This window comes from Capronia epimyces (assembly GCF_000585565.1).
Source record: "Capronia epimyces CBS 606.96 chromosome Unknown aczIQ-supercont1.9, whole genome shotgun sequence".
NCBI classification, from domain to species: Eukaryota; Fungi; Ascomycota; class Eurotiomycetes; order Chaetothyriales; family Herpotrichiellaceae; genus Capronia; species Capronia epimyces.
The window spans coordinates 407,351-420,928 of record NW_006912912.1 but is presented as its reverse complement, the minus strand read 5'-3'; the positions used below and the strand labels follow the sequence as shown (position 1 = coordinate 420,928).

Below are 13,578 nucleotides of genomic sequence, written 5' to 3'. Positions count from 1 at the left end.
GCTGTGTCGCTTCAAGATGTGCGAGATACCCCTGAGCAGGTCGTTCACCCGTGGCGTTGGATCTGCACATGAAGTACTAGGTGGTTGATCCGCCTTAGGATCGAGGAAACAGATCACAAATCGTGGATAGACTCACCCGCCCACACACGGCCCCAGCCTTGCCAGTGGAGCATCGGGCGTGGCATTGCCTGACGTGGCGACCATTACCATATTCCCGAGTAGAAGTCCCGAATCCTTGCATCACAACTTCGATCCCACGACGTTCAGGTTCAGCCCAAGTACCTCCAAGTCCACGCCAACGGCGTTATCCCCCAGGAGGACCTCTTGACAGTCATCCTCGGGCACTCCATTAGCGAACTGAGTCACGACGAAATCGACCCGGCGCCGCCCTATCACCACCATCGGTGCATGCCACGTGCCTGGCCCATAGGTAACGGCTTGATCGCCTCGTGCCACAAATGCCTTGAGACGCGACAGGTCGGGCGGATGGGGAATCTCAATGGACTCACCCGACGCCAACTTTGCGGTAGCGGACGAAGCAAGGGACGGAGCAACAATAACGAGGAAGACGGTCGACTCGTCCGAGGCCGACAAGCCGAGAGGACTAAACGTCTGGGATGTGTAGGGATGGCGCTCCAGGATGGAGACTTGAAACACCGCCGTGTTCGAGATGGATCTGTCGATGCCGACCCCACTTTTGTTCCGGGGAAAGCACGAGAACAAGCTCATCTGAGGTTTCGCGAGCACGTGTCCTGTCCCTGAGGGGTAGGCGTTGATGAACGGCGAGATGGGAGAGGTCTTCAGCGCGGAGTTCTGGTTCGCAAACCCCGGGGTCGGCTGATGCGGTGCGTGCAGCGGCCGGGGGACGACAGCGGGGACTTCAGCCAGAGATGGTGGCAGCGGAGAGCATATGGCCATCCCAAAGCGGGAGAAGGACGATGGTGTCAGAGGTTCCAGGCGGAGAGTGGTAGGCGGGTGGTGGGCGTGAACAGACCGCGGGAGTGTTGGCGGCGCCATCGCGACCGGCGACTGGCCAGGAGAAACACAAGCAGGATTGAGATGGAGGACGCAAGCCTTGGACGTTGAATGGGAAAATGTTGAATGTTGAATGTTGATCAAAGCCCCAAATCTTCACGTGTGAAGAGAAGACGTCGAAGCACCAGTCCCCCGCAGGCTGATACTACCTGGTGCTACTACAGGTACTGCCGGCGGCGGGCGGTGTCGGTGACAAGTCCGCAACCGCTTGAGGTGATGGTTTTCCGCTGTAGCCCTTGACAGAGCTTAGCCCCTTAGCCCCCTTCTAGGTGCTTTGGCTCCCGCCGCTTATATTGGTTATACGGATATTTCACGCTGCTTTATACTACTTTACGCTACCTTACCGCGCCTACTTAATGTAGTTCTCAGCTGCCGCCAATTAACGGTAGATCTACCGTAGAAATATTTCTAACCGTAGGTCTACTATAGATTTACGCCTACGGTAATTATGCCGTATTTGAGAATAGGGTTTGCGCGGTAAGGTACCTGGTTGGTCTGATCCTTTACGCTGCTTACGATACTTTACGCTACTTCTTTACGCGGTAACCGGCCCTCTGCTTTACGTGGTAACCGGCCCTCTGGTATTACTAATAATCAGCTCAACTTTGGTTGTTAATCCCACTCGTGTCAAGCAAGCCGTTCAGCCGGAAAAGCCGACTTGTTTGTGATGTATGGCGTACATACTCCATGGGACCCGCAAGTGTCCTCAGCCTATACCTAGGTTTGGACGGATGATAGATAGACTCGCTCACAAGCTTAACTCCGCAATGGTAGGTCCCGCGGTGGCAGGTCCCGCAATAGTAGGTCCCAGCCATGATTCACTGTCCTGCTTGAAGTTTTCTATATATCTCTGCTCCCGGTGCTATGTCCCGCGCCCTTGTTGCCATGTCCAGCGACATCCTTTGCGAGAATGGAAACATACCTTCAATACCGCCGCATCGGACATACCCTTCGCCAACAGCTCGAGTCCGACGCTGAAGGACCACGCGAGCTCCCATGCCTGTCGCTCCAGGAGACCCGAGTGGTGGGCGGGCGGCAAGTTCTTGTGGTCGACTGGGACGGGCCAGATGATCCTTTGAACCCGCGAAATTGGCCCTTTCGCCGGCGCTTCTGGTCCACATTGATCATATCCGGCATTGCGTTCATGGTTGGGGCTGCCGCCCCCATCGACAGCGCGGTCCTTCCTCAAGCCGCGAAAGACCTAGGGGTCAGCGAGGTCGTGGAAACTCTGGCAGTCGGGGTCTTCTTGGTGGGCTTCGGGTTTGGCGCGTTGATCTGCGGCCCCTTCAGCGAAGTCTTGGGCAGGAGCATGACCTATTTGGTCAGCCTGGCATCCATGTGCATTTTCCTCATGGCATCGGCACTCGCACCCGACATTGCGGCCCAGCTTGTCTTCAGATTCATGGCGGGGTTCTCTGGCGCCTCTCCTCTCGTGTGCGCCGGAGGATCCATCTCCGACATGTTCACGCCTCTTGAAAAGACGTACATGTTTCCAATCTTCGCCATTGGAGGCTTCGGCGGGCCGGCCCTGGGCCCGGTCATGGGGGCATGGATTCCCGAATCGCCCTATCTGCATACCTGGCGGTGGACAGAATGGGTGGCGTTACTGACGGCTGGCGTCGTTTTGTTCCTGGCCTTCTTCTTCCAGCCGGAGACCTACGCGCCCGTGTTGTTGAGCTGGAAGGCAGCACAACTCCGGAAGCTCACTGGCGACCATCGGTACTACGCCGAACACGAGCTCGAACGGATACCACTATTGATGCGTCTGCGGATCGCCCTTCCTCGACCATTCCTGATGGCCTTCCACGAGCCGGTCATCATGCTGATCACGCTCTACATGTGCGTCCTCTACATCATTCTCTTCACCTTCTTTGACGGATACGAAGACATCTTCACCCGCACGTACGGCATCTCTCAGGGCCTGACGAACACCATCTTTGTCGCCCAATTCGTCGGCATCTGCCTCGGCAGCCTGTGGCTTCCGTGGATCTACAAGAAGACCGTCCAGGCACAGCGGAGAGCAGAGGCCGACGGATTGAAACAATTCGACCCCGAAGTGCGGTTGTGGTTCGCCATGCTCGGCGGTGCCCCTGCCATTCCTGTCTCGTTGTTCTGGATGGCCTGGACAGCCTACCCCAGTGTATCCATCTGGTCGCCCATCCTGGCTTCGGTGTTGTTCGGATACGGAGTTATCATGATTTTCATCAGCTCCTACATGTACCTGATCGACAGCTACGAGACCTATGCCGCCAGCGCACTAACCTTTGCCACACTTGCACGTTACAACTGTGCCGGGGGAATGACCGTGGTGGGCATCCCTTTTTATCGAAACATGGGCCATCACTGGACCATCACGATTCTGGCTTGTCTGAGTATCCTGTTGACCCCAATCCCCTACGTCTTCTACAAGTACGGCCATGTCATTCGGAAGAAGAGTCGATATGCGGTCTCGCGCTCCATCGAAGAGGCCGAGAAGCACGTGGTGCCCGAGTCCCCAGGCTCTTCCTCGACGACGGTGCCGATTGAACGGAATGAGGAAGAGGGCGCAACGGGAGTGACCGAGGTTCAGCGTTGAGCGCGTATCTCGTGTCTAATGTCCTGTGTCGAAGTGGCGAGCATGTCAGCAAGCGCCGCATATGTAGAAGATAATCTGTGGTTTCGGTACAAGCGTCTCCTTTGGACTATTTGGCTAGGTGGATGGGCGAAAGTGCCACCCACATACCACCTACTACTGTACATATGTAGCTGATGGACAGATAGTGTACTCCGTAATGTAGTGGGAGAATGGGAATGCACGGGGGTTGGGGAGATGTTTAGTTAAGAATATTTACCGTGGTGCAGCCTAAAAGGCTTAGGCCACACTAATCAGACTGCGCACTCTGTCCTCGGTACTCCGTACTCCGCACCACACACGCCACCTTCTCTAATAGTACATGTATGTGCTACCTGCCTAGGTACTTGTACTGTATGATAGCATAGTATCTCATCCCGCCAGCGTGTCCCTCCAACTCCGCCAACGCGTGATCCGGAGTGCCCTGCGATACCACACTCTCGTCTGGTCTCTGAATCATCAACAGAGCAGAGCCCGGCGTGTCTGACCGCGACCTCAGCTCCTTCGACATGGCGTACGTGCCCGGCCTCACCTTTCCCGCCTCCATCTTCTCGAGCGCCCCAGCTTCGATCCTGCTTCCGCTAGGTTTGGGTCTGGGAGCTGGCCTGATCTCCCAGCCTGGGAAAGTCACCCCCAAGAAGTTTTCGGACGCTGCGGCGAAAGAACGAGGGAAGTTCCGGAGCACCGAGGAACAATACGTCGCTCTAAAGCAGCCCCCATTCAGACCACCACCCTGGGTCTTTGCGCCAGCCTGGACTACTTTATATTTGACAATGGGCTATGCCGCTCACCGAGCCTGGACAACGGGCATGGCCAGCATGAGCCCGCAGATTGTGGAAGATACAAGAAGAGCTGCTACATTATACACCCTGCAACTGGGCTTAAACGTCGTCTGGATGCCTGTCTTCTTCGGCCTGGGGAGGCCAATTGAAGCCATGCTTGACATCCTGACCCTGACGGGCACCGTGGGCTATCTTGCATATGTCTGGCACAAGGTTGACAAGACTGCTGCCTACCTGATGGCACCGTACCTCGCCTGGTTGGGGTTTGCGACCTATTTGACCGCTGGCACTGGCTACCTGAACGGGTGGACGCTCACGACCTCCGACCGGATTCAGGAAGAACTGGAGGTAAAAGACTCGTGACTTCCACCCGATCTCTTGTGCTCGAGCGTCCCTCCATCCCACGTGGCGCGAGGCGAATGGGCCCCCAATTGAGGCGAGGCGGGCTTTGGGCAATGTTAGCCGGCGGCGGTGTTCTTTTTACAGGCACGATCCATAGATGGATAGACCAACATTATCGCTCTGATTCGTCGTCGACGGCTTGTACCGCTTGTTACCCTCGAGTCCTCCTGAATTCAACTCCTCCGGATCAAGATTGAGACGGGCGGTGGCCGCAGTCCCAGTCCCAACCGCGCGACTCGAGGGAAACTTTCCTGCCCGACAACCTTTGCAGCCATGTTTGCCACTCTGCGCCAGTGGCCTGCTACCATGCAAGTCTTCCCACACCCTCGGACAACGAGCCAACATGGTGTTTACAACTTCTGGGATTTCTCCAGGGTCGCTTGATCGGTGCCCGCGCGGTGAATTGTGGGAAAGATTGCGAAGTTCCCTTTCCATTGGTTGGGAGGCTGACGTTAGGCGAGCGTGCATGACGGCTGAAGTGTTGCACGAATCAACGTGAATCGGGCCCTCACTGTCCAAGGCCTCTGGGGTTCTCGACCCAAAAAACGTCCGGCTGAAGCTGTCACTGCCTCGTATCGTCGGCCGCTCATGCAAGACCTTCCCTTTTTGGCTCCATGGACAACCCTGTATTCAGCCAGCCTTTTCCAGCTTTGACTCAATTCGTCCATGCCATGTCGAGAATCTTTGCAAAGGCCGACCTGGACGGAGGACGGACGTACATCCTGGCCTGGTCGTTGAAGACTGCAAGGTCAGCTGCCATTCATTGGATGTCACCCGTGGCCGTGATTGCATGTTGGCTGCCTCTCGACGATTCTGTCGAGCACTTTTGTACTTGGGCTGAGGTGTCTCCAATGGAAGGGCAGCTGGACCTCGTAAAGGTTCTGATGGTGTAAAGGTTCTGATGGCTGATGGTGTTCAGGATGACAGAGCTTGAGAGTGCCCTTGCGGCCGCAGGAGTCTCTCTGCGGCTCAAAAAACCAGCCTGGGCCCTTCGTCTACCTGCTGATCCTCTCCTTCCTCTCCTTCTACTTCCTCATAGGAGCCTACTACCCGTCACCAGCGATCGTGTCAAAGAATTCTGTGCAACAAGCAGAATCTGCTCTGAAAATGGACTCGACTGAGCAAGACCGTATGTCGGGATCTCCCCGCCGCCCCGATGCTACCAACCCCCAGCCCCGTCCGACATCCTGGACAACCCAGAATTCACAGGCGACTCCCTTGGGAAGCCCGGGCTTGTCGAGTGTACATTCTCCTTCGTCGCCCTTACTGGCCGACCGATTCGACGGCATGTTTCAGCCCATGTTTGGATCGCACCGGCGCAGGGAGGTGCCGGGGGCCGAGGGCAGGGACACGTCGTCGAGCGATGGTACTCCACCCTCTGCCGGAGTCGAGCAACCTCAGCACCGCCCTCCGTATGCAGAGAAGTTCCCGGCAGCACCTACCAAGCTTTCATACTTGCCTGACAACATCTGGTACCTTCTTCTCGACCTCGCACTGGCCGGCTTGCCGCTTGTGTTCATCGTGTATGGCGTCCTCGCCGCGTGCCTTCACGGCCGACCGACCGCATCCTTCTACTTCGGCGATGACGGCTACAACTGGTCGGGCGAGGTGTATGGACCGGCGATGCTCATCGTGCAGAATTACATCCCAACCTTCTTCCCCATGGCGTTCGGCGTCACCGTGGCTCGGTTGATCCAGGCATTCGCCTTGTGGCGCGCTCAGCGGGGGACTCGGCTAGGCGCCATCGAACAGCTGGTGGGAAGTACGTCTCTCGGCGGGACCGTCAAGTCTCTCTGGGGCCTGTTCATCTTCAACCCGGTCGGGGTGGTTCTTTTCCTGCTTTGGGCGCTGGCTCCGGTCGGATCTCAGGCGGGGCTCAGGATTATCAGTGCCAACGGCACTTATGTCAATACCACCACGTTCAATTACATGAACACCAGTGCCATTCCGACGGGTCTTCAGACGGAGAACGACGAACTCCAGTTTTACACCTACGCTGTCAATGCGATATATAGCACCCTGATCCTCACCCCAGGAGCCATGGCCGGGCCTCAGGACCCTTGGAGTAACGTCAAGATCCCTTCACTCGAATGGCTCGAGCGAAACGGTGGCTGTGAGGATTCGGGGTGGTGCTCGCGCGCCCTGGTCAACGAAAAGCAAGGGCTGAACCAATCCGTCGTGCGGGCGGGGACGTGGACCTCCCTGAGCGGCCTTCCGGTCGTGGCGGGCGAGTATGGCGTGGGATTCCAGAATTTCACCCTTTCGGCCAGCTATTGGGTTCTCGACTGCACGAGTCTAGAATATGTCGACCCGTCGGTCCGGTTCTCCTCCGCCCTCCCAGGCCGGGGGGACTATGATACTGACAACGCCTCTTCGATCTGGAACAGCGGCAATGCCGAACATCCAAATACCTTCTTTGTCGACACGACGACGCCTCTCGCCGGTCTGGGTTTGGCCGAAGGCGATGCTCGTTCGCAGGGCACCCAAGTGTCCCCCCGAAATCTGACATTTGGCTCGCGAGCTCCAGAGGGAACGTCGCTGGCGACTTGTACTGTGGCCATGTCCTATGTTCTCGCCGAGGCGAACTGCAACTTCACGGCGCCGCTTTGGAATATCGACAAGACGGCGTCAGGCCGGACGTCGGCCGGGGCCTGTTACGTTAGCCGGGTCCGGAGAGACCCAGATCATGCCGTGCACGACACGCACACGCCCCTGGATGTGACATACCGGATTGCACAGCGGCTGTTCACCCAGTGGCCCCTGGCCACAGGGACCATCCCATCAGGAACATCCTCGGCGACCGAGCGTTTCATCAACGACGTCAATTCGGACTCGCCGTCTGGCAGTAGCAACTCCATCCTCGTGGCCACGGACTGGCTGGGCTTCAACACGACCGACCATGACCACGACGGGGGCACTTCGTACGTCAACATTGCAAGCCTCGACCTCCAAACCTTCACCGAGCGCTTCGCCCTTCTCTTCAACACTTACTGGCACGCGTTTTGCAACCTGCAGGCAATGACACAGTCGGAGATCGGACTGGGCTTCGGCTCTGTGTTCCCTCCGAACGTCATGTTCCAGTCCGTCGACGCCCAGATGATGATCGCCGGCCAGCATTTCGTGGTCAATTTCGCCTTCCTCGCCCTGTACCTGGTGTGTTGCTTGGTCGCCTTGGCTGCAGGTATTCTGGGCTTGATCCTTCAAATCTGGACCCTGGTGCCTGATGTGTTGGGCACGGTCAGCATGCTGGTCAAAGACAATCCTTACACGCCGGTCCCTGAAGGCGGGTCGGCATTGGACGGCCGCGAGTATTCGCGAATAGTCATGAGCTTGCCGGTGAGGCTCTGTGATGTCAGACCCAATGCTCCGGTGGGACATATTGCGTTGACGAGTCTGCACGTCAAGGATGAGGCGGGCATCGTTGCTCCTGTGCAGAGGGGTCGATTCTACCAGTGACTCGCGGCCGACCAGTCCTGGCGGCGCGATCATGATGAAGCTATGAGCATGCGTGACGACGATGACGGATTGTAATTGAATGCGCTTGACGGGTGTCGGTATATGGAAGCCGATGCAGGATTAATACCAATAGGCCTACCCCTATAGTTGTGGTCATGAGCAGCCTGAGCAGGAGATGCGTCTGGGTTCGTTGCGGTCAATCTTATTAATCACATGGTAACGTTGCCTCTTTGGTATGAGCATGAGCATGAGCATGAGCACGAGAATTCCTTAGGCGAATGACATTAATCCACCTTGCCAGTCCAGATAGGACTCTCCCCGTCTGGGAAATAGAAGGAGAAGGTAAGCCGAGAACCAAGTAAAGCGGCAGGAGATATTACGTAACTCGCCGTCATCCCATGCCGCTAAACCCAACAGGGCAGAATGTATGTGTAGACGACAACGACAATGACAACAGGCAACATCCTCCATATGCAGTGGCACTTGGGTACCGCGGTATCTGTTTCTGTATCTGTTTCTTTTCCATTATCAGTTGTAACCCACCAGTCCGACCACTTGTGCCGAGATTGGTGCATCAGCGACCAAAGACCATACGGTACTGATACTGATACTGGTAGACTGGCATCATGCCATACACCAAAGGCACATGTAAGAACAATCACCATTCCATTAATCGCCTCTTGATCCTGATATTGCTTCTGCATCTGACTCTGACTCTAACTCTGCTTCTAACTCTGCTTCTGACGCCAGGGGATACCGGCGAGCAAATCCGTGAGCACAAGCTCGCCTACTCGATCATCAACCTCCACGGCACGGAGGACGCGGTGTTTGACGAGCGCAACCTGGACCTCCTCAAGCGTTTCACGGACAATGTGTCCACGACCACCCGAGACGAGATCCTCGCGGACTACGGCTGGGTCGACCGTCCCGACGATCGGCCAGGCCAGAAAGCCGTCACCAAGAGTGGAAGTCTGGTGGGCATGTTGATCGCTCGCTATGGGACCCGCGAACCCGCACTGGATGAGCACGACTGGAAGCTCTTGGCCGGGTGGATGGGTCAGGGGATGCCCGTCGGCCAGCACGTACAGCGTTGAAGCATTGTGACACAGGCATGAGGGTAAGGGATTATGATACGGACATGGAGCATCACATAATGAGTATGAAGGATTATGACACGGGTATGAAGGGATCCATGAATTGGGATTGTCTTGCCAAGTTAGTCGATCATTTGGGATCAGTGGCGGGTTTTATACCGAGTATATAGGCAGGCGCGGGGCCCCACGCTCGTTTCGTTTCATATCTTGGCTACCTATATTAATCTGTTGTAAGTAAAAGTACCTTGTACTCAACCTTAGATACCTAGCAGTATCAATCATGACAATATGTACGACCTGTACCATGATCGGTCAGTAGAAGCCATATCACGTGCACACTCCGGCCCTGCGCTTTGGTCGCAACACTCCTCTGTAGGTCCTGCCACTTAAACCCCAGCCCCCCAGCAACAGCACCAAGCACCTACCAGTGACCACTACGGGGCACCACTAGCACCGCTAGCACCTGCCATTGTTCAACCAACCCTCCCCTGTTCGCCCAGTCAAGCGCTGCTGTCGCCTCCGAGTCTGTCTTGGGTGTTGGCGCAGGTTCCTTACACCGAAGCGCGCCGGTCGTTTCTCAATCACTCTCTTCTCTCCCTCCCATCATCACAGCAGGATTCGCACCGCCAGTCCAGCGTCCTGTCGCCCTCTACGCTTCCTATCTTGTAGGTTCATCACCTCGAATCCTCCTGTCGTTGCGCTGTCTCGTTGCGCTGTCGTCACCGCGACCAATTCACCTTTGTCTTCCTCCACCCGCAATAGCTTTGACAGACTGGTCACGGTTTGCCAGTCTGCCTTCTTCAATTCTACCTCTCCACGCTTCTTCCTGCGCTGCCTCCATATCTCTTCCAGGTTGTGGCAGCCATACCTGCGGATCTTTTCCTTCTTTTGGAGCTCCCGACTACATTCTTACTTACCATCATGCTGTCCTCAAATCACTTTGTCTTTGACTCTAGTCTAACCTTTGCCATGTTTATCCTTAGCTCTCCAGTCGCCCTGAACCGAGTACGACAAGACGGCATCACATAGCAGCCACCTCGCTCCGCTCTGGAGCCGCAGAGAAAGAGAGCGCCAGCTCGCGACCCAGGCTTTTCTCAGCCATTGAGACACGAACCACATTTGTGACGAGTCGCACAACCGATCCAGCATGAATCCATACGAGGCTTATGGCTCCCCGCCTACTGAAAGATCGCCGCCCAGATATCGGCCACGAGATGAGGAGCCTTACGAGCGGACTGAGCGGACTGACTCATACCGTAGACGGTCTCCAGGTAGGTGGGCTCTCGCCCCGTGGCCCAGCAGCGCTGACATGGAACCAGCGAATGACCGGAGACGCCCGCCTCCGCGCAATCGGTCGCGTTCGCCGGTAGGGATCGATCGGTACCAACCAGACCGTGACCGCGCTCCCCGAGACGATTATTACGAAGCGCCAAGAGCCGCGCCTAGAGACCGCGATGATCGCCGGAGGGCTCCTTCTCCCATTGCTGCCAACATCGACCGCTATGTCCCTGGCCAGGAACCTACCAAGCCGGCCGTCCGGGTCAATCCACTGGCGAATCCACTCTCCCTCGACACGCAGGCTGGGTTTAGCTTCTTTGCCGATTGGTGGCGATGCGAAAATCAGATCAAGGAAGAGAAGGAGCGCGCCAAACACGGCGGACGCAGACCGTCGGATCGCGTCAAGGGCGAGCGCGAGGCCAAGGAAGACCGTGAGAAAGAACGGGCGCAAATCCAGCAAGCATACGACCAGTACAAACAAGAGTTCCAAATCAAGATGGCCAAGCAGTTCGTGCTGCAGCACAAGAACGAAGAATGGTTCAAGGAACGATACGTCCCGGAAACACGAGATCCGATTCGCAAGCGCCTGACGGAATCCCGCGAGGAGGCTTTCGAACGGTGGGTCCGAGACATCGAGACCGGCCTGTTCGACGAATTCACGCTGGAGGGAATCTACAAGAACGATAGTGACGGGGCCGGCGGTATGGTGGAGAAAGAAGAGGGCGAGGCCGTGGGCGGTGGCGAGCTGCTCGGTGTCCTGGACTTGGTGCCCGCTAAAGGTGGCGACTTGAGGGACGAGTCTGTCTACGACCCGGCCCTTCTCATCAAGACGCTGGCGCCCAATGTGGGGCGCGAACGGATCGAGGAGTTCTGCAAGGAGCATCTCGGCGAGGAGGACGGCGGCTTCAAGGGACTGTCACTGAGCGACCCTAACCCGGCGAAGAAGTTTCACCGCATCGGTTGGATCATGCTCAAGCCCGGTCAAGACGATGACGGCGAGGCGATGCAGGAGGTCGAGCGCGGGGATGGCCGCGACGACGACGAGGAGGGCGAAGAGCCGGCCAAGGTGGAGGGCAAGACGGTCGCGGAAAAGGCCCTCGAGCTGATCAATGGCAAGACCATCACCGATCCTGTGAGGGGAGATTTCACGTGCCACGTTGGCGTCCACAACGCGCCGAACGCCCCGCGCAAGAAGGCCCTCTGGGACCTGTTCTCGGCCCCGGAGCGCATCGAGCGAGACTACGAGCTCGCCCGGCGATTGGTCTCCAAGCTCGACACCGAGTTGGGTAAGGACGAAAGTGCCGGAGCCCTGGCTAAGATTGATGCCCGGGTGGAACAGATGCGGAACCAGGGTCTGCTGCAACCTCCGCCGAAGCCGAAGAAGCCTAACTTCGAGGACAACGACGACGAAATCAAGTTTGACGAAGAGGGCGAAGAAGGAGAGGAGAATGAAGAGGAGCAGGACGACGAAGAGCTGCTGGTGATCAAGAAGAAGCTCGACTTGATGGTGGAGTATCTTCGTCGTGTCTTCAACTTCTGCCTGTTCTGCGTCTTTGAATCTGATTCGGTCCATGAGCTCGTCCGGAAATGTCCTGGTGGCCACCTCCGACGCCCGCGAGCGGGCTTGAGTAGCGCAGCCAAGGCCGCTGCCCGAGCCAGTGCTCTGGGGGAGCCGTTCCCGGGCAAGAAGAAGGACGGGAGAAGCGAGACGGGCTACGACGATGAACCCCCCAGTCCCGCCCAGGACAAACGACCCGCCAAGTTCTACAAGAACGACCAACAGCTCCTGCGTGCTTTCAACTGGGTCAAGACCTTTGAAGAGAAGCTGCTCCAGATTCTCGAGCCCGAATACGTCGACTTGAAGAAGATTGGAGGCCGGCCGGTCGAAGAGGCGCTGGACGACGAACTCTCCAAGTTTGTCAAGCAGGAGGATGAGGCCAAGTTCCGCTGCAAAGTGCCCGAGTGCACGAAGCTGTTCAAAGCCGAGCATTTCTGGCGAAAGCACGTCGAGAAACGCCACGAGGAGTGGTTTGTGGCGCTGAAGAATGATGTGAGTGAAACCCCGACCCCGTGGACAACTAGACGTGATGCTGACTCGACCCAGCTCGACCTCGTGAATCGGTACGTGCTGGACCCGGCGCACATCGCACCCTCCCGCTCCGACGCCAATTCGAACGGGCATTTCCCTCTCCCTAGCAGCCACCATCTCAACAACGGAACTCCACGGGGCTTCAGCTTGCAGAACATGGGCATGAACATGTTGAACTTTGGTCAAAACACGGGGCTGGGCCTACCCAACGCGCCGTCGCCTTTCGTCTCGGGCGTGAACTTCAATGCCGACGGTCTGAATGGCAGCCACGGCGGCGGTCCCATTCGGCGCGGAGGAGGCCGATACGGTAACCGCTCTGGACCGTACGACCGAAACCCGCGCAACGGTCAACGTGGATACAACAACGTCGGTTCCATGGTGAGGGGGAATCTGCTGCCTGGCCTCAATCCAGGGTTCATCGCCCAAGGTGGCGGAGGAGGCGGCGGAAAATGGGGCGACGGTGCCGGCGGGGGTATGAACGCCGTCGGACCGAGGGAGGCCGTCCAGGGCCGAAGCATCAAGAGCTACGAGGACCTTGACGCGCAGCCCAACGGCAGTGCAGGTGGCGCTGGAGCTCGTGCCGCTGCGCAAGCCGCCAGCGGTGCCGAGCTGGACTATTGATCTTGCACGCACAATGCGACGAGCCGCTGTAAGAACAAGGAGTGAAGCCAGAAAACCCGCTCGTCAGCAGGTTCGAGGAATGTCGCGATGGGCTGGTCAGCGGTGGTGGTTTGCTTGGGTGATATCATACCGGCGGCAATGGGCATGGCATCTGTTAACCTAGCTGGAGTTGGACGAGGTGACGGGGCTCAAACGGCGCGTTCAAAACTG

The 13,578-nt window shown here is 57.3% G+C and overlaps 6 protein-coding genes across 6 annotated transcripts; 5 read left to right on the top strand and 1 right to left on the bottom strand.

The window, feature by feature from the left end:
• Positions 1–240: 240 nt before the first annotated feature.
• Positions 241–1,017, bottom strand: A1O3_09137 (ureidoglycolate hydrolase; the record flags this gene model as incomplete). The annotated part of the gene is made up of 1 exon (XM_007739233.1): positions 241–1,017. One exon carries the CDS (start codon positions 1,015–1,017, stop codon positions 241–243), a length of 777 nt encoding a protein of 258 aa, XP_007737423.1.
• Positions 1,018–1,945: 928 nt separating this feature from the next.
• Positions 1,946–3,610, top strand: A1O3_09136 (uncharacterized protein; the record flags this gene model as incomplete). Its single annotated transcript, XM_007739232.1, has 1 exon — positions 1,946–3,610. The coding sequence occupies one exon, from the start codon at positions 1,946–1,948 to the stop codon at positions 3,608–3,610; it is 1,665 nt and encodes a 554-aa protein (XP_007737422.1).
• Positions 3,611–4,155: 545 nt separating this feature from the next.
• On the top strand, positions 4,156–4,791 carry A1O3_09135 (uncharacterized protein; the record flags this gene model as incomplete). Its single annotated transcript, XM_007739231.1, has 1 exon — positions 4,156–4,791. One exon carries the CDS (start codon positions 4,156–4,158, stop codon positions 4,789–4,791), a length of 636 nt encoding a protein of 211 aa, XP_007737421.1.
• Positions 4,792–6,117: 1,326 nt separating this feature from the next.
• A1O3_09134 (uncharacterized protein) lies at positions 6,118–8,286 on the top strand (the record flags this gene model as incomplete). The annotated part of the gene is made up of 1 exon (XM_007739230.1): positions 6,118–8,286. The coding sequence occupies one exon, from the start codon at positions 6,118–6,120 to the stop codon at positions 8,284–8,286; it is 2,169 nt and encodes a 722-aa protein (XP_007737420.1).
• Positions 8,287–8,912: 626 nt separating this feature from the next.
• On the top strand, positions 8,913–9,380 carry A1O3_09133 (uncharacterized protein; the record flags this gene model as incomplete). Its single annotated transcript, XM_007739229.1, has 2 exons — positions 8,913–8,934; positions 9,037–9,380. The coding sequence occupies 2 exons, from the start codon at positions 8,913–8,915 to the stop codon at positions 9,378–9,380; spliced, it is 366 nt and encodes a 121-aa protein (XP_007737419.1).
• A 1,147-nt stretch (positions 9,381–10,527) lies between these two features.
• Positions 10,528–13,368, top strand: A1O3_09132 (uncharacterized protein; the record flags this gene model as incomplete). Its single annotated transcript, XM_007739228.1, has 3 exons — positions 10,528–10,651; positions 10,700–12,708; positions 12,763–13,368. The coding sequence occupies 3 exons, from the start codon at positions 10,528–10,530 to the stop codon at positions 13,366–13,368; spliced, it is 2,739 nt and encodes a 912-aa protein (XP_007737418.1).
• Positions 13,369–13,578: the final 210 nt, after the last annotated feature.